The sequence below is a fragment of the Pan paniscus genome, chromosome 7 (genome assembly GCF_029289425.2).
Source record: "Pan paniscus chromosome 7, NHGRI_mPanPan1-v2.0_pri, whole genome shotgun sequence".
Taxonomy (NCBI): domain Eukaryota; kingdom Metazoa; phylum Chordata; class Mammalia; order Primates; family Hominidae; genus Pan; species Pan paniscus.
The window spans coordinates 156,253,493-156,277,500 of NC_073256.2; the positions used below are offsets into that span (position 1 = coordinate 156,253,493).

At 45.4% G+C, this 24,008-nt stretch overlaps 1 protein-coding gene across 1 annotated transcript in view; it reads right to left on the reverse strand.

Annotated features, from left to right (window-relative positions):
• Positions 1–24,008, reverse strand: part of COL22A1 (collagen type XXII alpha 1 chain) — a 326,388-nt gene that overhangs the window by 288,959 nt on the left and 13,421 nt on the right. The window contains exons 2-3 of the mRNA XM_008972890.2: positions 5,836–5,998; positions 483–1,049 (exon numbers count right to left, since the gene is read on the reverse strand). Coding sequence (XP_008971138.2) covers positions 483–1,049; positions 5,836–5,926 — 658 coding nt within the window. The 5' untranslated portion in view covers positions 5,927–5,998. The remainder of the gene's footprint in view (positions 1–482; positions 1,050–5,835; positions 5,999–24,008) is intronic.

Sequence of the window (24,008 nt, forward strand, 5' to 3'; positions counted from 1 at the left end):
GGGAGCCTGAATGTTTCTTGCTTGATCCCTCATCACTGCCCCTTCGGAGACCCTGCTATACCCAATGCTTCAGGCCAGACTTTGCATGCACAGTTTCTAGCTTTCACAGCTCTGGGCAGTAAGTAGAGGATGTTCCCATATCAGAGGTAAAGATGAGACACCAAGTATCTCCCAGGTGACAGGGTGGTTAGAACCCATCCCTCTTTCATCCCAAACCCCTTCTTGCCTCTGCCCGCGACCTCTGCCTCTGGATGGGAGAAGATATCCTTCTGACAACAGGAATGTCCAGGGGGTGCCCATGCTACTAGGTTCCCTGTGTGGTCAAACCCAAGAATGTGGGTCCCCTCAGCCTCTGCACCCGCTACTTCCCCCGCCTTCCTGGAGCCGGCCGCAGGATCCCTATCTGCCCGAGGACCCCTCCCGTGGGCTCAGCAGGGGGCGTCACTCTTGGCAGGGGCCGCGTGGGGCCCGGGCGCACTCACTTTCACAAAGACGGCGCCGCAGCTTGCCCCGGATCTTGTCGATGGCATTGAAGTCGGACACGTGGAAGACGTGGGCGGACTTGGGCTCTGAGGCGATCTCCTCCAGCTCCTCCTTGAGTGCCTCGCCCACGCCCACGGCAAAGATGCGGATGCCAGCGCGGTGGGCTGCCGCCGCGGCGTCCAGCACCAGGTCCTGGCTGCGGCCGTCGGTGAGCAGGATGGCCACCTGCTTGTAGGCGCGGTCCCTGGGGCGGCCGCCGGCGCGTGGGGAGAAGCTGCGGGCCGTGATGTAGCGGAGCGCGTCTCCTGTGTTGGTGTTGCCCCCGTGGTAGGCGAGACGCCGGGCAGCCGCCTTGACCTCTTCCTGCGAGCCAAAGAGTCCCAACTCGAAGGCCGTGGTGGGCCGGTCGCTGTAGCGCACGACCCCCACACGGGTGCGGTCGGGGCCCACCTCAAAGGTGTCCACCAGGTTGGCCACCCACTGCCGGACCTTCTCAAAGTCCTCCTTGCCCACGCTGGAGGAGGTGTCCAGGAGGAAGACCAGATCGTAGTGGACACTTTTGCAACCTGCAGGGGTGAGAGAAGGGGTGGCGTAGGGCAAATGGGCATGGAAAGGACACTGTCCTGGGGTATAAAGGTCCCTGGGGTCACACACACCTGCTCAAATACCTACCTGCCCTGTCTCTCATGACCCAAGGGCCCTGGGCTGCCTGAAAGGCCTGAGCCTCAGTTTCCACACCTTCACATGGCAATAATGATGAGTTTTCCCCAAGACTACTGTGAGGCTCAACTGACAGTAGGTAGCATCACATTAAAATGACCAACACCCACCGCACAGCACTATGCCTCAATCTCTTCACTTTTATTTTGTTTAAAAGGTGACTCCATTTTTCATTATTTTTCAACCTACCCCAAATAATGTATGCCCATTTCCAAGAAGTCAGAAAATGCAATCAAAAGATGTTTAGATGTTTTAGGCTGGGCGCGGTGGTTCACGCCTGTAATCCCAGCACTTTGGGAGGCCAAAGCGGGTGGATCACGAGGTCAGCAGATCGAGACCATCCTGGCTAACGCAGTGAAACCCCATCTCTACTAAAAAATACAAAAAATTAGCCAGCAGAGGTGGCGGGCGCCTATAGTCCCAGCTACTCAGGAGGCTGAGGCAGGAGAATGGCGTGAACCCGGGAGGCGGAGCTTGTGGTGAGCCGAGATTGCACCACTGCACTCCAGCCTGGGCGACAGAGCGAGACTCTGTCACAAAACAAAACAAAACAAAACAAAACAAAACAAAACAGGTGTTTAGATGTTTTAAATGCCCATATTCCCACACAGAGATAACCACTGTTAAAGCATGGTATATGTACTCAATTATTTTTTATTTCCATATAATTATTGATAGGAATGGGACTGTACCAGACACACTGATACATACGCTGTTCTCCCTGCATTTAGTTATAAGCTAGAAATCCATTTCTGGTTTGATCATGCTGGTTTCCATGGCTGCACAGAGTCCTCTGCACGGATGAACATAATTGATTTAGCCAGCGCTCTCCTGTTAGATGTTTAACTACTCAGCCCTTTAAAATCAGATAATACAAGAGGAAGTGTTTTCCAATCTCTAGAATGCTACACAAATATACAAGGAACTATCAAGAAGCCCTGGTCTTAAGGCCAGGTGCAGTGGCTCACGCCTGTAATTCTAGCAATTTGGGAGGTCAAGGCGGGCAGATCACTTGAGGACAGGAGTTTGAGACCAGTCTGGCCAATATGGCAAAACCCCGTCTGGATTAAAAATACAAAAATTAGCTAGGCATGGTGGCTTATGACTGTAATCCCAGCTACTCAGGAGGCTGAGGCACAAGAATCCTTTGAGCCGGGAGGTGGAGGTTGCAGTGAGCCAATATCACATCACTGCCCTCCAGCCTGGGTGACAGAGTGAGACACTCTCTCAAAAAAAAAAAAAAAGAAGAAGAAGAAGAAAAAGAGGAAGAAAAAGCCCTAGTTTGACTCTTCCAGAAGGTGGGGTTTGGCCATCCAAACAGAAGCAGAGGACCAGGCCTCTGGGAACACCAGGCACAAACATTTGGCTATAAAACAAAACAAAACAAAACAAAACAAAAAAACACTTTGTTGAAATACCAGATTGGAAAGGTAGAATGGTCTGGTAGTGGCTGGGTGCACGAGAGTTGGAGGAGAATGCACCTGCCTGCTCAGCAAGTGGCCATGGATTCGTCACACCCTTTCTCAGGGGCTTTGAAGTCTCATAAAGGAGGGTATCTTTTTATCCACCAATTCCAAACTTAGTGATTTATCCCAAGAAAACAATCAGATAAATGGAAAAGAAAAACATGTATAAAGAAATTCACAGCAACATGGCAAAAAAAATGTTGGAGATAATACACAATCACCTATGTGGAATTAAATAAATTACTTAAAGAAAAATCATGATGTATTCATTGCTAGGCAGCCATGACAGTGATGGCTGAAGAGGAATCCTTATTTACCAGCATGGATACACTTTTCCAATATACCATTGGGTGTGAAAAGCTGTTTATAAAATGATATGTATAACGTAGAATTTCTGGAAAGAAACCCTGTGCGTGTGTGTGCACGCGCGATTGTGTATGTATGTATGCATGACAGAAACTGAGTGGGAAACACTTGCTTACCTCTGGCAAGCAGAGCTATGAGTGAATTTTATTTTTTGTATTTTTTTGCTCTTATATTTGCAAGCAATAAAGTTCAAAAAACAGAAAAACAATAAAGTTATATGAATTTATACACATACTCCCACAAATGCTTCCCTATGTGACCTGAGCCAATGCCACCCTTGAATGTTCCACACCTACCTTTCCCTCTGGTTTTGAAAATCCAAGGGACAATCTGCATGTCAGGCACTGAGTTACATCCCAGCCTTAGCAGGACTGATCCCTAACAGGATTAGAACTCTGGAGTGTGTTTGACCAGATGTGCAGACTTGGAGATCATTCCTGGGCAGTTTTTTTCCTTGACACAAAAGATCATTCTTTTGTCTTTGGGACAATAATGTCCCAGGCTGTTCAGGATAATTGCTGCTGAGGGCCAGGCAGAACCCGGCCTGCAGGCTGTAATCCTAGAACAAATTTGTTTGAAGGCTACAGAAGTTTCATTTGTTCAGGAGGCCTCCCCAAGGGGCCCTTTTGAGCTCAGGACACATTTTCTCCCAGAGGCCAGGGAACAGGCGGGATTGTGTGCCCGTGAGGCTGGAGTGTGATGTGGAGAGAAGAGATCTGAACCCGGGCAGGTGCCCTGGCTTCTGGCCTTGATTCTGCTAAGGCAGGGGCTATGCCACTCCTGGCAGGTGAGTGCTTTTTTGGGGCCCACCATTTTCTGCTATGAAATGAGGGCACAGAGGAGACCACCCTAGGGCTTTTTTGCTTTTAAATGTGATAATCCTGTGCATTGGCTGTGCATTTGGGGTTGGCTGGATGGGCGCAGAAATCTCATGTTCCCTGCGTATAAAACAGGATGTTTACAGTTATTACTGTCTTTCCAGCTAGCCAGGCTTTGAGAGGCTCAGGAAAAAAAAAAAAAAAAAAAAAAAAAAAGCAAGAGACAACTCTGTAAATTCAATAAAGAAATAATGTCAACCTTTCTTTTTTAAGTCCAGGGAGAAAAGCCTTAGAATGTCACTTTCTGGGTGGGTGTGGTGGCTCATGCCTGTAATCCCAGCACTTTGGGAGGCCGAGGCGGGCAGATGACGAGGTCAGGCGATCGAGACCATCTTGGCTAACACGGTGAAACCCCGTCTCTACTAAAAATACAAAAAATTAGCCAGGCGTGGTGGCAGGCGCCTGTAGTCCCAGCTATGCAGGAGGCTGAGGCAGGAGAATGGCGTGAACCCGGGAGGCGGAGCTTGCAGTGAGCCGAGATCACGCCGCTGCACTCCAGCCTGGGCGACAGAGCCAGACTCCGTCTCTAAAAAGAAAAACATATATATATCACTTCCTATAAGATGGGCTCAGCGTTTTGCTTCCTGGATCCAGTGACAGGTGGTCTCCCCGGCTGCCCAGTGGGCAGTATATGAACATCCCACCTGTCTGTGTATCGGGGACCCCAGTGTGCAGGCTCTATGCCGGGGTTGTGGACCCTGACCCCTCCTTCATATCTAAGCACTGACCAGCGCCTTCCCCCAGGGCAGGGGCCCTCATACAGGTTAGCAAAACCACGTTGCCATGTCTCTCCCCTCCTGCCCCGGGCCTTCTCATCTCCAGTCAACTTTCCCAACTACCGGGTCTACTACATAAACACGCTTTTCTCACTGTCCTGGATGCCTTTGCTAAGTGGGCTCCAGTGTGTCCATTTCCCCTGGAATGTGTCCCAAAACCTTCACAGGACAACACAGCCAGGTCCTCACCCCTGCCTCCTCCCCGAGCTCCAAACCTGCACACACTTGGTAGAGACAGGCTCACAACCCAGGATGTGACTGACCAAGACGTGTTAAAGCAACTCATTCCCTCTCTCTGTCACGCTCTCTCCTCCTCTCGCAGGAACACACACTCATCCCCTCACATTCACACTCACATGCATACTGACATTGCCACACATATTCACACTCCCTCAAACGCACACACACTTCCCCACACACTCCCTCAAACTCACACTCTCACACTCCCTCACACATTACCTCAAACTCACACATATTCTCTCACACTCCCTCACACACTTCCTCAAACTCCCTCACACTCCCCTACACCTCACACTCATACACACTCCCTCGAACTCCTCACACACTTCGTCACACAGTCCTACACTTCCTCACATTCCCCCACATGCTCCCTCAAACTCACACTCCCACACACTCCCACACTTTGTCAAACTCACACACTCCCTCACACTCCCACACACTCTTCCTCAAACTCACACACACTCTCACACTCCCTCACACACTCCCTCAAACACACTCCCATACACTCCCACGCACTTTGTCAAACACACACTCCCTCACACTCCCCCACTCTTCCTCAAACTCACACACATTCCCTCTCACTCCCTCACACACTTCAAACTCCCACACACTCACACTCCCCCACATTCCTTCACACTCCCTCACACACTCTCCCTCACACTTTCACACTTCCTCACACACTCATACACATACTGTCAGACATATACAGGCCCTTGCTGAGGAGCTGGTGATTTTTTGTCCCTGGGTTGGAAGGCAGCTGACTCACACTTGGATTCCGGACTCTCCCTCTCTCTCACACAGTCAGTTGTGAACTCACTTGCATGCACACACCACAGCCCATGCTCACGGACACATGCTGTCTGCTCTGTCCCCAGCACAGCATGGCACAGCCCACGGTGGCCCCACCTGCCCGCTGAGCCTGGCAGCTGCCGCCCCCACTCCACAGCAGCAGCATCCAGAGGAGGCCAGCCATAGCGTTCCCTCGGAGGCCGGCCATGGCTCTCCTGTTCTCAGGGACAGGCTTCTCTTGGCCAGGAAGAGACGCTGTTAGGGTCTACAGCAGCATGGCCTGTGTGGAGAAAGACACCCTTAGAGAAGGCTCTCAAGCTGAAAGTCTGTGAGAGGCAAACTCTGGGCCCTGCCCAGGGGGATTCCCCACACCCAGCCTTCCAACCCATCTTCCCTCCCAGATTCAACTCCAGGCAGCCAATGTGTGACCTTCCAGAGCAGAGCCAAGTGTGACCTCCCCTTCATGGATTTACGCCTGGATCCCCCCAGCCATCCAATTAGCAGATGGGCTTGCAGAAGGGAGTAGGAGAGGGCCTTGTTCCTGAGGACTCCACACCACATCCCGCCTGGTATGGCTTGGCTCTGTGTCACCACCCAAATCTCCCTCTCTGAAATCCCCACGTGTCGAGGGAGGGACCTGGTAGGAGGTGATTGGATCATGGGGGCAGTTTCCCCCATGCTGTTCTTGTGATATTGAGTGAGTTCTCAGGAGATCTGCTGGTTTTATAATGGTAGTTCCTCCTGCTCTCTCACATATTCGCTCTCCTGCCACCATGTAAGAAGCACCTGCTTCCCCTTCCTCCATAACTGTAAGTTTCCTGGGGCCTCCCCAGCCATGCGGAACAATGAGTCAATGAAACCTCTTTCCTTTATAAATTACCGTCTTGGGCAGTTCTTTCTAGCAGCATGAAAATGGACTAATACACCACCTAAAATCGTTCAGTATCACCGTCCTCATCTGAATATGGCATGAAGGCCTGCCATGATCTACCCACCCCTGTCCAGCCTGGCCTCTCACCTTGCCTCACTCCCCCACCATGCTGCACTTGGTAGCCATGAACTTTCTAGCCATTTCCCACAGGTTCCAGGTGCACCACAGCTCCCTTTGCCCCCCTGGAAGGGCTTCCTTCTACCTAAAATCCCCACACCCACCCTGGGAGCCTCTGGCAATGCTGAGCTCAGATGCTCCCCTTCCGGAAAATTTTTCCCAGACCACTCACTTCCCTATGGGTTGAGGGGGTCACTGCTCAAGCTACCTGCAAGTGAAACCTGAGCTCCTCAGCAGGGGGCTGGGACTCTCATTCTTCATTTGCTTCATTGTCAGCCCTGTGGACTGCTTGATCCCTGGAGGCTGAGGCCAGGCCAACTTCACTGGGCATGGAAGATTAGGGCATTTACACACAGTCAGTAAGTACCTATGAAGGAAAGAACTAACGAAGAATTCTTCAAGGGATTCCTGAACCTCAATGTTTGCAATGGTAGCGAAGTTATCTCAAAGGCAGTTGGGCAAACAATCCTCATAAGGGTTATTCTGCTTCAAATAATTGGTGAATACTTTTTAAAAGAGTCTAATAAACAGAAAAATATTAAGATGGTGGCAAGGGAGTACATTGGGAGCAAACTCATTTACCCTTTCTAAAGTACCAATCTGATGCAGGTGTTTACAATGACCAGAGGGAAGACTGCAGAGAACCATGAAATGACATCCTATGAACTGGCATGTCCACTGCAGCTTGGAGTCACGTGCCACCACTAGCACCCTGGACCAGGGCTAGGAGGGGTTAGCCAAACATAAAAAACATGTGGCAGGGGAGTGAGCTCATGGGTGTCTGTGTGTATGTTTCTGTTTCTGATCTTTCTCTGAATTATGTTGACATTTCCACTCTTCATCAATGACAATCTAAAATGTTAAAAGGAATCAGAAGAGAAGCTCCAAAAACCTGGATTAACCGTGAAGAAAATAGCAACAGGGCTGTGCCTGATGACAAGCACAGGCAAATCAATTTCCGGGATTATCCCCCTGAAATACACCCATGTGCATATGTGTGTGCACCACACACACGCACACACACACAGGGGAAGCGAGCTGAATGCACATTTGAAATCATGAGCCACCAGGCTTCATCTGCTGCGGGAGCCCTGCCTGCCCACTGTGCCTACTGCAGGGTCACCCTCCAGTCCTAGGAATTATTTGTGGCTCCAAGGACACAAACATGCTCTCACCCTGCACGCTATCCAGACTGCTTCTCCATCCTGGAACGCCCCCACTCCACTTGACCTCCAGATGGTCAATCAGTTCTTCCAACTCCCTATGGAGTGGCTGTTGTCATTCCAATTCTGCATGTTATACCTGATCTCAGCCAGGTCACATAACTTGCCCAAGGTCACACTCCTGGAAGTGGTGGAGCAGGCATTGGACACCCCATAACCAGCAGGCGCATTACTCCAAGGAAAGCCAGACCCCCATCCTACATCAAGTCTAGGTGTCTGTGCTGCACCTGCAACCCCTTAGTCCCTGGAGGGTTAAGTCTAGAGATACGCCCCTGCCTCAAATCCCTCCTACCTACTATATTCACCAAATGCCAACGTATCACACAGTTTTTTTTGTTTTTGTTTTTTGTTTTTTTTGATGGAGTTTCACTCTTGTTGCCCAGACTGAAGGCTCACCGCAACCTCCACCTCCTGGGTTCAAGCAATTCTCCTGCCTCAGCCTCCTGAGTAGCTGGGATTACAGGCATGCGCCACCACACCCGGCTAGTTTTGGTTTTTTAATAGAGATGGGGTTACTCCATGTTGGTGAGGCTGGTTTCGAACTCCCGACCTCAGTTGATCCGCCTGCCTCTGCCTCCCAAAGTAGTAGTATTACAGGCATGAGCCACTGCGCCCAGCCTCACACAGCTTTTAGCACAGCCTTTGTAGATGCAGTTCATCAAACAGATTTATGGCCCTGTGCTGGGCTTATATCAAATGCCTCAAAAATTCTGTATGGAACCTTTGTTTTCCAACAACCCATTAGGTTATATCTATCCTCCAAATTTTGCCCACAGACTCCCAACTCTTTTCCCCCACCTCCTGGTACCCTCTGCAGGCTTTGGGGCTGATATCTGGATGCTTACATCTGGAGAAATTATTCCCCATATCACCTTCTCCCCTCTGATCCTTTGCCACATCCCTGATGAATGAGTGGATGAATGAATCCAGTCATATTTCTCACTTGAGGGTTAAACATGTATTTGTTCCCATGGGATCTGGCAGGGGTCCCAGGCACAGCCAGGCTGCGATCATCTGCCCAGGGCCTCTCTCCCCTGTGGCCTAGTGAGGAGGGTCTTTGAAAGCAGTGACTGTGTCTTATTGGTTTCTGTAGTACTGGTGGCCGGCACAAAGCCCACCACAGAATTGGTGCTCAGTTGATGTTCATATTTGAGGGGAAGGAAGAGAGAAAGGAAGAGCAGAGGGGAAGGAGGAAGAGAGAGAAAAAAAATGGAAAGAAAGAAGGGGAGGCTGATGGCTCGGCTACCACAGGGAAATACTGAACTCAGAGAATCGAGACTATTGGCAGTTTCTGAGCATAGGATCATCCAAGCACCTCTCCCGTCTCTATTCTGCCTAGGACTTACTAGCTCCCAAACTTGATCTCCTTTTTTGATTTTGTCAACAGTAAAAGATTACTTAAGTGCCTCTTACTAATAGAAAAGAGTATTCAAGAAATGGGCTAAGCAGTTTTTGTCCACATATTGTCTTATTGGATCCTCACGTTCATGCTATGAGCTAGGAACCACTATCTCATGAAAAAAGTACACCATGAAGGGATTAAAGTCTCAGCTGTGAGTGGTCATGCTGGGATTTGACCTCAGGTCGCAGGCTGTTCTCCATCCCCTTTCCATGCTGGGGATGTTTTCTCTCTTTTTTATATACATATATTTTTTTACTTTTTAAAATTGTTGTGAGTACATAGTGGGTGTATGTATTTATGGGGTACATGAGATGTTTTGACAGAGTCATGCAATGTGAAATAGCCACATCATGGGGAATGGGGTATCCATCCCCTCAAGCACTTATCCTTCGAGTCACAAGCAATCCAACTACACTCTTTAAGTTATTTTAAAATGTACAATTATTATTGACTATAGTCACCCTATTATGCTGTCACATAGTAGATATTATTCATTCGATTTTTTTACCTGTTAACTGTCCCTACCTCTCCCCACCCCCAGCCCCTCACTAGCCTTCCCAGACTCTGGTCTCTCATTTTTTTTTTTTTTTTTTAGATGGAGTCTTACTCTGTCGCCCAGGCTGGAGTGCAGTGGTGCCATCTCAGCTCACTGCAACCTCTGCCTCCTGGGTTCAAGCAATTCTCTGCCTCAGCCTCCCAAGTAGCTGGGATTACAGGTGCCTGCCACCACACCTAATTTTTGTATTTTTAGTAGAGATGGGGCTTCACCATGTTGGCCAGGCTGGTCTTGAAGTCCTGACCTCATGATCCACCCGCCTCGGCCTCCCAAAGGGCTGGGATTACAGGCATGAGCCACCACGCCCGGCCAGTCTCTCTTAACATTATATCTTGAGCAATGTCTGGCCTATTAAAAATTCCTTAAAAATGTCACCATTATTGGCTACCTAGAACTATACCTGTGGCACTGGCACCATTGTTTTAGTTGCAATTTCTACTTTGGGACATTTAGTAGGTCATTTTATTTATTTAATATGCTACAGAGGACATCTTTGCACCTAAGTCTTACCCATGTGTAATTATTTTCTGAGGGTAGATTTGTAGAAAAACACTTAGGGGGTCATAAGAGTTTTGCAAGAATCCTGACTCGTATTGCCAAATTGCTTTCTGAAAAGGTTGTACCAATGTCCACCGCCTCCAGCAGTGTGGGAGTGTGTGGATGCTCCTCTCACCACCTACTTGTTAGCATTGAGTATTATCACTCCTTCAATCTTGGTTAACTCAACAGAAGAGGCATTGTTGCTTGTTTCCCATGCATTTCTTTGTTCCATGAGGCTTATTAGCTAAGTGTATTTTCCCTTCTGTATATTTTATTTTCATGTGGTTGTACATTTCTAAACGTATTTTTCATTGTTAAAGCCAAGGTCCTGGACAGGGAAAACAATATACATTTCACTATTGATTTCTTCATTTAGGAAATATTCACGAGTTGCCCTCCTGTGCCAGGTGCTGAGGATAGGTAGATAAATGACACTGAGCCTACCCTGCACAGGTTCTCAATGACCCTGTGACACAGGTAAGACACACACCAGGGGGAGGGACGATCAAGTGAGTGCTGGTAGAAGGAAGCCCAGGGGGTTGTGGGGGAAGGCACAGAGGCGGGGATGTCCATCACCTGACTATTTCAGGGGAAGGTCAGGCGTCCCAGCTTCCTTCCAAGGTGAGTTTGGAAGGCTGAGCAGGACTCAGCCAGACAAAAAATAGGTGATAATTTCAGGCAGAAGGAATAGCATCTGCCAGGCCCCAGAGTGGGCCAGAGTGTGGTACTTAGGGAACTTCCCCATGCACGACAGGCATGCAGGTTGCTCTCAGGAGAGGTATAATCTGGTTCCCACCACCTTCAGGGCAAAGTACACTCAGGTCTTACCAGGGCTCTAAAGGCCACTTGTGAGAGCACAGGGTATAATAGTCTGAATGACAATACTCAGAGAGCAGCAGGAGGCAGCTACAGGAACAGGAAGAAAAGCACTGTCCAAAAATGGAACACATAAGGGCAGTCAGAGTTCCAAGGTCAGGAGTCAGATGGTCCAGGGGAGAGGCACAGAATCTTAGCAAGTCAGAGCTGATCGCCCAGCCCTCTCATGCTTCACAGCTGTATGAAGACAAGGACTTGTCGGACTTGTCCATTCTGTTGCCTGGCACCTAGAACAGCTCCTAGCATGCAGTGGTCACCTAAATAAGCATTAGATTGATGAATGAATGATGAACGGCCAGCATCTGATGCTGTTATAGTATCATATTACATTGGGGTAGCCAGGAGTCATTCGTCAGAAGAACATAGACATCGTCAAGGAACTATGAAAGTAACTGATTATCACTTATTATCTACCATATGCCAAGCAGTATCTGATTATTGCATGAGCTCATGTGACTCTTCAAGGCAGGCATCATCATTTCCACTAGGTAAAGGAGGACACTGAGGTGGAGAGAAGGTATGTGTCTCTCCCCATGTCACTCAGTTGGTGAAAGAAGGGACTGGGGCTGAATCCTAGGCCTCTTCTGGGCACTAAACCCACACTCTTTCCCTGAACTCAATGGATACAACAAATCCAAATATTAGCTGCAACTGGCACTATTCACAATACCAAAGACTTGGAACCAAGCCAAATGTCCAACAATGATAGACTGAATTAAGAAAATGTGGCACATATACACCATGGAATACTATGCAGCCATAAAAAATGATGAGTTCACGTCCTTTGTAGGGACATGGATGAAACTGGAAATCATCATTCTCAGTAAACTATCGCAAGGACAAAAAACCAAACACCTCATGTTCTCACTCATAGATGGGAATTGAACAATGAGAACACATGGACACAGGAAGGGGAACATCACACTCTGAGGACTGTTGTGGGGTGGGGGGAGGGGGTAGGGATAGCATTAGGAGATATACCTAATGCTAAATGACGAGTTAATGGGTGCAGCACACCAGCATGGCACATGTATACATATGTAACTAACCTGCACATTGTGCACATGTACCCTAAAAGTTAAAGCAAATATTAGCTGCAACTACTGAGCCGCCTTTGTCTTGTGAAATAAGAAAGATGGTGGCCAGTGAGGGCGGGAAATAAAATGGATCATCCATCGTTGTTCAGTATTTTCCCAGGCTCTAGAAATTTGATAATTTCCCTCATTGCAGAAACCCGGCTTTATCAATGTTGTAATCTCCAAGTTTTTAGAGAAATCTTTGTCATATATCTTTCTAAATACTCAAGAAAAGACAGAACTAAAGACTAATATCCTTTATAAACATAGATGCAAAAATATTTACGAAAAGAAATGCAAATCAAATTCGGGCAGCATAGTAAAAGTAACAGACACCATGACCAAGTGAGGTTTATCTCAGGAATGCAGGAGTGGTTCAACATACAAAAATCAATCAATGTAACATACCACATAAGCAGAATGAAGAGAAGAAGAAAATACATAGTGAATCCAACTGATGCAGAAAAAGCATTTGACAAAACCCAGCACCCTTTCATGATAAAAAAATAAAATAAGACTATAAAAAAACTTCCTCAAGATAATAAAGGCCATCTATGAAAAATTCACAGCTAACGTCATCCTCAATGGTGAAAGACTGAAAGTTTTTCCGAGAATAAAACAAGGATGCTTCTTTGCCGTATCTACTCAACATGCTACTGGAAGTTCTAGCCACAGCAACTAGGCAAGAAAAAGAAATAAAAGGCATTCAACTTGAAAAGGAAGAGGTAAAATTATCTCTATTTGCAGGTGGCATTATCTTTTTTTTTTAGGGATGGGGATTCACTCTGTTTCACATGCTAGAGTTCAGTGGCACAATGATAGCCTACTGCAGCCTTGAACTCCTGGCTTAAGCAATCCTTCTGACTCAGCCTCCCAAGTAGCTGTGACTACAGGCACATATCACCATGTCCAGCTATGGATGGCATGATCGTATATGTGGAAAAACCCAAATAATACCCCCAAAACTGGTAGAACAAATAAACAAATTCAACAAAGTATAAGATACAAAACCAGCACTCAAAAGTTTGTTGTGGGCTGGGCACAGTAGCTCACGCCTGTAATCCTAACACTTTGGGAGGCCAAGGCAGGCAGATTGCCTGAGCTCAGGAGTTCGAGACCAGCATGGGCAACATGGTGAAACCTCGTCTCTACAAAAATACAAAGAAAAAAAAAAAAACTAGCCGGGCATGGCAGCATGAGCCTGTAGTCCCAGCTACTCAGGAGGCTGAGGCAGGATGATTGCTTGAACCCAGGAGGTGGAGGTTGCAGTGAGCTGAGATCGTTCCACCATATTCCAGCCTGGCGACAGAGTGAGACTCCGTATAAAAAAAAAAAAGTTTGTTGTGTTCCTGTACACCAGCAATGAACAATGCAAAAAGAAAACTAGGAAAATGATTTCATTCATTTATGGTAGCATCAAAAAGGATAAAATGTTAGGAATAAATGTAATCAACAATGACACATACACTGAAAACTATGAAACACTAGTGACAAAAGTTAAAGGCCTAAATAAGAAGAAAGATATCTCATCTTATTGCTTAATGGTTGACAGATTTTCTGTCTCAGGTGATGAAAATGTTCTAGAAATAGAGTAATCACAGCAGACTTGCAAATTAGTACTAATCACCCCCTTTACCAGTGATGAACCTGGGTTCAGGAAGGATAGACAACTTCCCTAAGCACACACCCTAGTAATGACAGCTGGTCTTGGCATCAGATCTGAAGGGCGCCAAAGCCCCTGCTCTTTCCAGCACTAAACCATTAACATACATTAAACCATTTACATACATTACATGCTCATAAGTGCAGTAGCCACTTTAAGGGCTTTATAAATAATAATTCATTTAATCTGAACAGTAGGCATAATTAGCCCCACTGTACAGAGTAAGAAACTGAAGAACTTGGGCTTAAGTAATCCTCCCATGACTCCCACATCTGGGAGTCATGGGAAGGATTCAATCCCAAACAATCTAACCATAGGTCCATACTCAGTCACTCAGCAACATTGCTTCTCCCAGGATGTTTGCAATCTGGCTGCAGCAACACTTATTTCATAAGTACAGACACAATGAAAGAAAAAAGCAAAGGATATAGTCAAACACCAAACTATGCGTCATCCAGTTTACAAGAAGGAGAGGACAAGAGCATTGAAAGAGAAGGAAAATTTGCTGCAGAAGAAACTTTCAGTGAACCCCCGAGAGGGAAGAGCATGGCTTTCTTTATCCTGTTGATGTGATGAATAACATTAATTGATTTTCAGATGTTGAACCAGCCTTGCCTACTTGGGACATATCCCACTTGGCTATGATGTATAATTATTTTCATATGTTGCTTGATTTATTTGCTAATATTTTGTTGAGGATCTTGACATCTATGTTCATGAGAGTTACTGGTCTGTGGTTTCTTGTAATGTCCTCATTTGGTTTTGGTATTAGGGCCATGCTGGTCTCATAGAATGAGTTAAGAAGTATTCCCTCTGCTTCTATCTTCTGGAAGAGATTGTGGAAAAGAGAATGGCTTTCTACCCAGAAATAAATGGAGTGTTCATAACAAAATGTTTACTGAGTGAGGAAGCCCTGGTATGGAATCCTAGCTTTGCCGCTTGGTGGCACGAATGAACATTTCTTATACTCAGCTTCCTCAACCATTAGAAAGGGATGATCTCTACTCTATCGGGGGTATGGTAAGGGTTACAGGAAATGATTTCTGCAAATCCTGCAGCACAGGCCCTGGCACAGAGTAGGTGTTCACCAAACGTGAGGTTTCTGGAACCTCCACACTCCCCAGCCCATCTCAGGTTGCAGCCCCAGCAAGCATGGGGTACCATTATTCCATCTTCTCTCTCTCACCCAGCCCTGAGCTGTTTTCAGGGGTTAGCTGCCAAGCTGGCAGGATGTAGGCCACACCCCTGTCCCTGGGAGGCAGAGCTCTGCCATTAGTCTCCCAAAAGTCCAGCAATTAATTTAGTGAGCTGAGTTCCTTCCACAAGCCAGCCCATTGCCATAGTAACCAGCATTCCCATTCAGGGACCCAGAGGAGGGGGGAGGAAGAACACTGAGCAGAAAGCAATTTAGAGAGAGAAAATGAGATTCGGCAGATTGCTAGGGCAGCCTGGGCAGAGTTCGAGCTCTGTCTGAGTCAGAGGGTCTGGCCTCTGCCCATTGAGGGTGGGGGCTGGGGGAATGAGGCACTGCTGATGTGTTGCTGGGGTGATGGGCAATGTTCTGGGCAGGAATCTGGTTGGGACATAAGAGCATAGTATGTCTGTGTCCAGAGCACTGAACTGCGTCCTTCTATCACAGACCCAGCTCGGAACGACTGGCACAGTCCTGCTGAGCTGTCTGTGATGCAAACTGCACTTGCTGGTCAGAGAGGGGAAGATAGAACCAGGTGGCTCCTGTCTTAAGAGGGCTGCCTTGGAGCCCAACCAAGCTTGCCTACATCCTGGATTCGAAATTCAACTCTGTGGAGCTTGGAGCAAGTCCTCTTCAGTCAACAAATACAGACTGAGTACTTTCTACATGCCAGACCAGACACTGTCACAGGTGTCTGACTACTCTTGGGGCAGCTAGCATAATGACTAAGCTTTTCAATCAGCATCCCTGTGTTCAAATTCCAATTATGCTGCTTACTAGCTGTACAAACTAGGGGAATTCACTTAACCACTCTGGATGTCAACTCTTGATGTATGAAGTGGGGATTAAAACACTTATCTCACAGGGTTGTTGGGTTTAATTAAACGAGTTACGATATAGAAAAAGCCTAAAATGTACCTGGACACAGATGGTGCTTAAGCCACACTACTTTTATTACTTTCCAATCCTTAGTTTCCTCAACTATAAAATGGGAACAATATCCCCTACTTCAGCAAAATGTGAAAGAGATTACATGAGACAATGGATGTGATCATTTTTATAAAGTAAAAGATTTCCATTACTGTAAAAATTGGCTATCAAGGGGAGATGTGTTCATCTGAGCAATTCAGAGAACTCGGTTGATGTTGACTGCATAGGGGTAATGTGTATTTCATTGTTTTAGTCTGTAACTCAATCATGCCCTAAATGCATGGTAGGCATTTTACATTACACTTTGTCCAAGGAGCTTGCAGCCTAATGGACAGACAAGGAAGTAAATGCTTATATTTCCATATGGTCAGTGGACATGGTGTCATGGGAGCTGAGTGGACAAGCACCTAACCTGGGCTTGGGAGGTCAGGGAAGGCTTCCTGGAGGAGGTGATGCCTGAGCTGAGTCTGGAAAGATGAGTGGGAAGTAGGCAAAAGGACAAGGGCTGCCTTCACCAGGAATAGCCCACCTCCCATTTATTATTACTCATAGAATGAGCCAAGGAGCACAGTAGTTTGGAGGAAAAGATGCAGAAAACAATGAAAATTCAGGCTGGAGCAGAAGGTAGGAATTCATGGGGAGGAAGGCATTCAAGTGTAAGGAAAGAACATTAACAAGAAAGCCTAGAGACTTGTGCAGCGACCCAGAGAAAAGGTTCAGACATGCTTGGATAGCCCCTGGGGCCAGTGGATGTTTACATGTATGTGAGTGGCATATACCAATGTGATTTAGGAAACTCTGTTGACAGGGATGGATTAGAGAGACCAATGAGGAGTTCTAGTGCAACAATTCAAACAGAAATCCCAACAACCTTCCATAACACAGCCATGGGCAAAGTGGTCCAGCTGCAGATTCTATGACACTGGTGACTGGCAGGGAGCAGGAGATTGAGGGAGAAGAACATCTGGAAGCAAGCCCAGATTTCCAATTTGAGCATCAGGGAGCCAATCAGTGAGGGGACCAGATGAAGAGTGCAGGAAATACTGAGGTAAATTTGAGGTACCTGTAAAACAGTCAGAAGGAGAGATCAAAGGCAGATGGGCACTTGAGTCTACAGCTCAGAAAAGAAACTGGAGCTGGAGATATTCCTGGAAAAGTATAGAAGAATAGAAAACAGAGCTTTCAGTGGTATCAGTGTTTAGGCAAGAGTCAGAGGAGGGAGAGAAGCCCCATATGTCCCATCTCTGACCTTAATGTCAGCTTCACTTTCAATTACTACACTTTGTAATATAAGTGAGCATGCTACAGTACTTCTGTATTTTCAGTTTTCTTCCCCTGATCCAATAGTTTCCTGTGACTTTTATGGTAAAGAGTATTGTATGGTGTATTTTTACCTTAAAAAACAAACAAACGAAAAACCTGGTTAGCTTGGTGTAGTGGTACATGCCTGTAGTCCCAGCTACTCAGGAGGTGGAGGCAAAAGGATTGCTTGAACCCAGGAAATTGAAGCTGCAGTGAGCTATGATCACACCACTGCACTCCAGCCTGGACAACAGAGCAAGAACCTTTCTCTTAAAAAAAAAAAAAAAGAAAAGAAAAGAAAAAAAAACTGTATTTTTTTGGGGTGGTATCAGCAAGGCCCAGCCAGGAGCTGAACATCTATCCTCACCTAGGCCATCTTACTATACCAAAATGAAGTGACTGTTTACTAAACAATAAAATTAAATAGAATCCAGAGTTTCTCAGAATAATGGCCAGTGTCGAGGATACAACTGAAAGTAACTCATTATGCCAAGAACCAGGGCAATTACAGCTTGAATGAGAAAATTCAATCAACTGATTCCAACGCTAAAATAACCCAAATTTTGTCACAAATATTTTTAAAGCAGAAGTCATAGAAATGCTTCAATAAACCATAACAAACACTCTTGAAACAAATGAAAAAATAGAAACTCTCAGCAAAAAATAGGAGATGTAAAACAGAAACAAAAAGTAATTTAAGAACTAAAAAAAAATACAATAACAACATTTAGAAAACATACAGCAGGCCTAAAACTAGACTGGAAATGAGACAACTGACTAAAAAATCAGCAAACTGAAACAACAGACCAATAAAATTTACCCAATCTGAGCAACAGCAAGAAAACAGACTGGAAGAAAAAGTGAGCAGAGCCTCAGAAATCTATAAATAATAGCAATATACATAACTTTCATATCACAGCAATCCAGGGAGAGAAGAAAGAGTACGGAGCTCAAAAACTTAAAAGAAACAATGGATGGTAAATTCTCAAACTTGCTGAGATTCTAGAAGCTGTAGATCCTATTTATCCCCAAACAGAATAAACCCAAAGAAATTTATGCTCAAATACATCATAATCAAACTTCTGAAAACCAAATAAAGACAAGTAAATATTGAAAGAATCTAGGAGAAGTGACACATTGTCTATAGTGGAAACACAAATGACAGCCAATTTCTTACTTGAAACCAAGAAACCAGGGGGAAATGGCACAACATTCTTCAAGCGCTGAAAGAGAACTGTCAACCCACAATCTTATATCCAGCAAACTCAGGGATAAAGAGGAAGCAAAGATAATCTCATAAGAAGGAAAACTAAGAGAATTTGCCACTCACAGGCTTACCTTTGAAGAATTGCTAAAGGAAGCTTCCTAAACAGAAAAGGAAATGAGAGAAAGAGGTGGAGACTTTAACATGGATAAAAATAAGGGCATATGTAATAGAGTCTATTTTTCATGAGTTTTAAGAAAAAAATTTGATGACTAAGCAAAAGTTATAGCATCATCTGATACGGTGTTCAGTGTGTACAGAGGAAATTCTAAATATGTTATTTGTATTTTAAAGGGGGAAGGGTAAAGGGACTTAAATGAAAGTAAGGTTTCTACACTAAACTCAAAGTGGTAAAACATCCATACTAGTTGACTCATGCTCTCTATATGCATTGCAGTACCTAGAAGCAACCACTAAAAAATACTCAATAAAGATATGTTTTCAAAAACATTATAAATAAATAAAAATGGAATTGTAAAAATTGTTCAAGTAATCCACAAGAGGGCACAAAAGGGGAAACTAAGGAATGAGGAAGTAAATGAATAAAAGGAAAACATAATACATTGGCAGACTTAACCCTTAAAAAGAAGCACACAATACAGAGCAAAGTGCATGAGAAAGTTTAAAATTCCATTCAAGGCCAGACGCGGTGGCTTATGCTTGTAATCCCAACACTTTGGGAGGCCAAGGCAGGCAGATCACCTGAGGTCAGAAGTTCCAGACCAGCCTGGCTAACATGACGAAACCCCGTCTCTGCTAAAAATACAAAAATTAGCTGAACGTGGTGGTGAGTGCCTGTAATCCCAGCTACTTGCGGGGCTGAGGCAGGAGAATCACTTGAACTCGGGAGGCAGAGGTTACAGTGAGCCAAGATTGTGCCACTGCACTCCAGCCTGGGTGACAGAGAGAGACTCTCAAAAAAAAAAAAAAAAAAAAAAAATCCATTCAGGCCCCTAAGTCCCCCAGGTGAGTTACATAGGTAACCTCATTCCATAACTTTGCCAATCACTGTAAGGCAGCCTTATCATTCCATTATCTATCTGTTTTATAGATGAGGAAATGGAAGACTCATGAGGCTAAATCATTCATTTTTGAAGGTTACATGGCCAGTGTGTAACAGAGAGAAGATATGAATCCAGGCCTGGAGAAGGAAGGAGACATTTACTATTTACCTTACTACCCTCTCTGCACTGTGCCAGACCCTTCCACAAATAATAGCTTAGGCCAGGTACAGTGGCTCACACCTGTAATCCCAGCACTTTGGGAGGCTGAGGCAGGCGATTCACGAGGTCAAGAGATCGAGACCACCCTGGCCAACATGGTGAAACCCCATCTCTACTTAAAAAAATACAAACATTAGCTGGGCGTGGTGGCACATGCCTGTAATCACAGCTACTCAGGAGGCTGAGGCAGGAGAATCGCTTAAACCCAGGAGGCAGAGGTTGCAGTGAGCCAAGATCATGCCACTGCACTGCAGCCTAGTGACAGAGCGAGACTCTGTCTCAAAGTAATAATAATAATAAAATAAGTAACTTAGTGAAATGGGTCCCTAAGAGTGAAGGCCATCCTGAGGCCCCCGAAGACAAGCTTTGTTCCCATTGCTAGCTAACTGCCCATAGAGCATATGTTTAATAAAAACTCAGTGAAGAAATTGATGAATGATTTCCCTTTCACACAAATTCACAGCTTCAACAGATGAGTAAGCTGATTTTGAATAAGAAAATTCTCCTTCATTCTGAAAAACAACAACAACAGAAAAAAAAAATGGCTGAACTAGAGATCACGTCTTTTTTGGGCTGCTGCAACAAATTGCCATGGACTGGGTGGCTTTTAAACAACAGAAATGTATTTCCCACAGTTCTGGAGGCTGGGAAGCACAAGATCAAGGCACCCACAGATTGGGTGTCTGGCGAGTGCTTGCTTTCTGATTCATAGAGGGCTCTCTTCTCATGGTGTCCTCAGATGGCAGATGGGGCGAGAGATCTCTCAGGCCTCTTTCATAAGAACACTAATCCCATCCATTAGGACTCTGCGCTCATAACCTAAGCCCTCCAAAAGGCCCCACCTCCACATGCCATTACATTAGGAATTAGATTTCAATATATGAATTTCAGAGGGACACATTCAGTCTACAGCAGATAGGAATCAAGTTAAAGAACAGAACTGCAGCCTCTGCTTCATCTGGGTGTACGTAATAAAACAGATCCCCAGAAAGACAAAGCTCCTTGCACCATCCCAGTATTGTGAATTTCTGCCTTCTCCAGAAATGGAAACACCCTGGCAGCCCTTTGGTTATCTTAGCAAACATGAAAATGAAATATTCAAGAAGGAAAGTGAGATATCACAAATTTCCATCCTTCATACTCTCTGCCACCACTCCCCAAAAAATAGCTAGCTCAGGATGGATTGCATCCTGATAATCTTGCCTTAAATGCCCATAAGTCTCTTACCATAGTTTATAGGATTGGGATGAGCATTCCTCAGACACTTGCTACTTCACCTCTCATACCCTACATCCAACCCACAATCTTCTATCCAGCAAAAATATCCCTCAAGGATAAAGGGAAAGCAAAGACTAACTTAGCAAAATAGGTCCCCAAGAGTAAAGGCTACCCTGAGGCCCCTGAAGACAAGCTTTGTTCCCATTGCCTAGCTAACTGCCCATATAGAACATACGTTCTGTAGCCCTATCACATCTCCCACCCCAGCACACTGCAGGTCTGCCAATACCTCCCCTTCTCCACTCCTGCTGGTGGAGACCAAGCCTCCTTTCTCTCTTGCCTGGAGCACAGCAACAACATCTGAACTGGTCTCCTTCCTTGCTCTCTTGTTTCCCTCTACACTAAATTCCCTATGAGGAAGCAGCAACATCTTTAAGAAAACAAAAATACAAAAAAACCTGATACGTTGTCACAGATTATTTCTATTTTTTCTTACTGCTTTCTTCACCCGGCTCTAGGTACAGCTTCAGCCACATGCTGCAGATGCAAGGATGAATTAGAAATGTGACTTGCTCACATCAATCCCATATGTTACTCCTTATTCTAACACCACTCCTGCTGCTTTCTCTCCTCTTCTTCCTCTTCCCCCTCTTTATTCTCCCCTTTCTCCTTTTTCTACCCTCCCTGTTTTTATCCTTCATTTATTTTTGTCCATTGTATTGTCCAATCACAATGTAAGTCCTACAAGTGCCCAAACCATGCCCTGCCACCTTTCACCATGCCAGACATGAATACAGAGAGTATATTCGCTCAGGGCCACTTTATGGATAAAAAAGGTTGAGAAAATCCTGGGACCTTTAAAGGGGGACATGATGCAGAAAATAAGAAGATCTGGTTTAGCCAAGAAAATCCAGGGATGGTGAGACACAATACCCTCAAGGGTTCAGTCAGTGCTGACTGGTTAATAGATTCTCGTGTTATTATGCTGCTTCATATTTTGAACTTACGTGCATTAATACGTCTTTGCTATTGGGTCATAATTTTCCTTTTTTTTTTTGAGAGGGAGTCTCACTCTATGAGCCAGTCTGGAGTGCAGTGGGACAATCTTGGCTCACTGCAGCCTCCACCTCTTGGGTTCAAGTGATTCTCCTGCCTCAGCCTCCTGGGTAGCTGGGATTACAGGCATGCGCCACTGTGCCCGGCTAATTTTTGTATTTTTAATAGAGACGGGGTTTCACCACGTTGGCCAGGCTGGTCTTAAACCCCTGACCTCAGGTGATCCATCCACCTCTGCCTCCCAAAGTGCTAGGATTATAAGCATGAGCCACTGGGTCATAAGCTTCTTCATGAGCAAAAGTGGTCTTACCTATCATGATCCCTGACACTTACCATTGGCACAAAGTTGTTGCTCAATAAATATTTGTTAAATGAGTAAATAAATAAAAATGGCAGCTGATCCAGTAGACTGCAGGGTACCAGATATGGCGAAGGTATGATGATGCAGATGATATAAATAGCAACCAGGACTGTACTGGCTGTTTCTCCTGCATTGCTTTATTTCTTCAGAAGGGGCTAGCAAAACATTTATTACAGCTGAGTAACCTCATGTTCTGGGCAGTGAAAAAATGTGCCAAAGACTATACCTCCCAGAAGGGGTAGAATAGGGATTTAGTCCCAGGCCATTATGATCCTAGATTCTGTGCTCTTTTCATTTAACCAGGAAGGCTTGGTCTGTCACTCTATAGAACGGCAGTCCTTGATCAGGTGCCTTGCAGGTGGGGAGATAAAAAAGAGCTCTGGCCATCAGGAGTGTTTGGTCCTTCTAAAGAGCAATAGCATCTATTCGGTCTTTGCCTCCTGTCCACTCAGACATCCCAGTGATTTCAATGGAATTGGTTTCAGCCCTACACTGCCAAATCGCAGAAGGATTCAGATGACTGGAGGAGGAGACAGAAAAAGTGAGACCTGTTTTCCGAACCTCCTTCTTTATGCTATGGAATTCAAAAATATTATCAGTTATATTTTTTATTTTTATCACTTCCTTAAGAAGAGGCTGCATGCCATTTCTGTTTCTCTCCCAGTTGCTAGAAACTGTAAATGAAACTCAAGCCATATCTGTGTATTCTTGAGACAATGAAGATGTCTTAAACCTGGGCTCCAAGTGACTTGAATGGCCACTTTCATTCTAAAGCCATCGCCCACTCTTTCACTACGCTTTGTGGTCTTTAGAGTCATTGATCAATTACTTCAACAAGGATTTGCTGAGTCCCAGACTGTGTGCCAGGCATTGTCTTAATCACCGGGTGTAGCAGTGTTCCTGCCTCCATCCAGCTTACTTTCTAGAGAGAGAAAGGAGAAAGTAAACAAAGTAACAAATAAAGTAGATAGTTTTAGAGAGTAATAGTTGATTTGAACACAAAAAAAGCAGGGTCATGTGATAGAAGGTGACTTGGGTAGGACATTTTTTACACTCTGTAAAAGGAAAGACTCCTCGATATATCATTGATGAGATTTTGTTGTTTTATAATATTCTTTGGCTACTCATCTGTCCAGCATCTTATTAGCTATAACACTGTAATCATTGTTTGGAAATATTTCCTGTGGAAAGAATAAAAGCATTTACTTCACAGCTAGCATGTTCACAGATTTGAAAGAAGTTTCATTAAAAGCACCATTGCTTCCAAAAAAAAAAAAAAAAAAAGGAAAGACTCCTCTTAGTTGGGGGACACTTGAACTGAGATCTGATTAATGGGAAGGAGCATTTTGGAAAGGGGAAC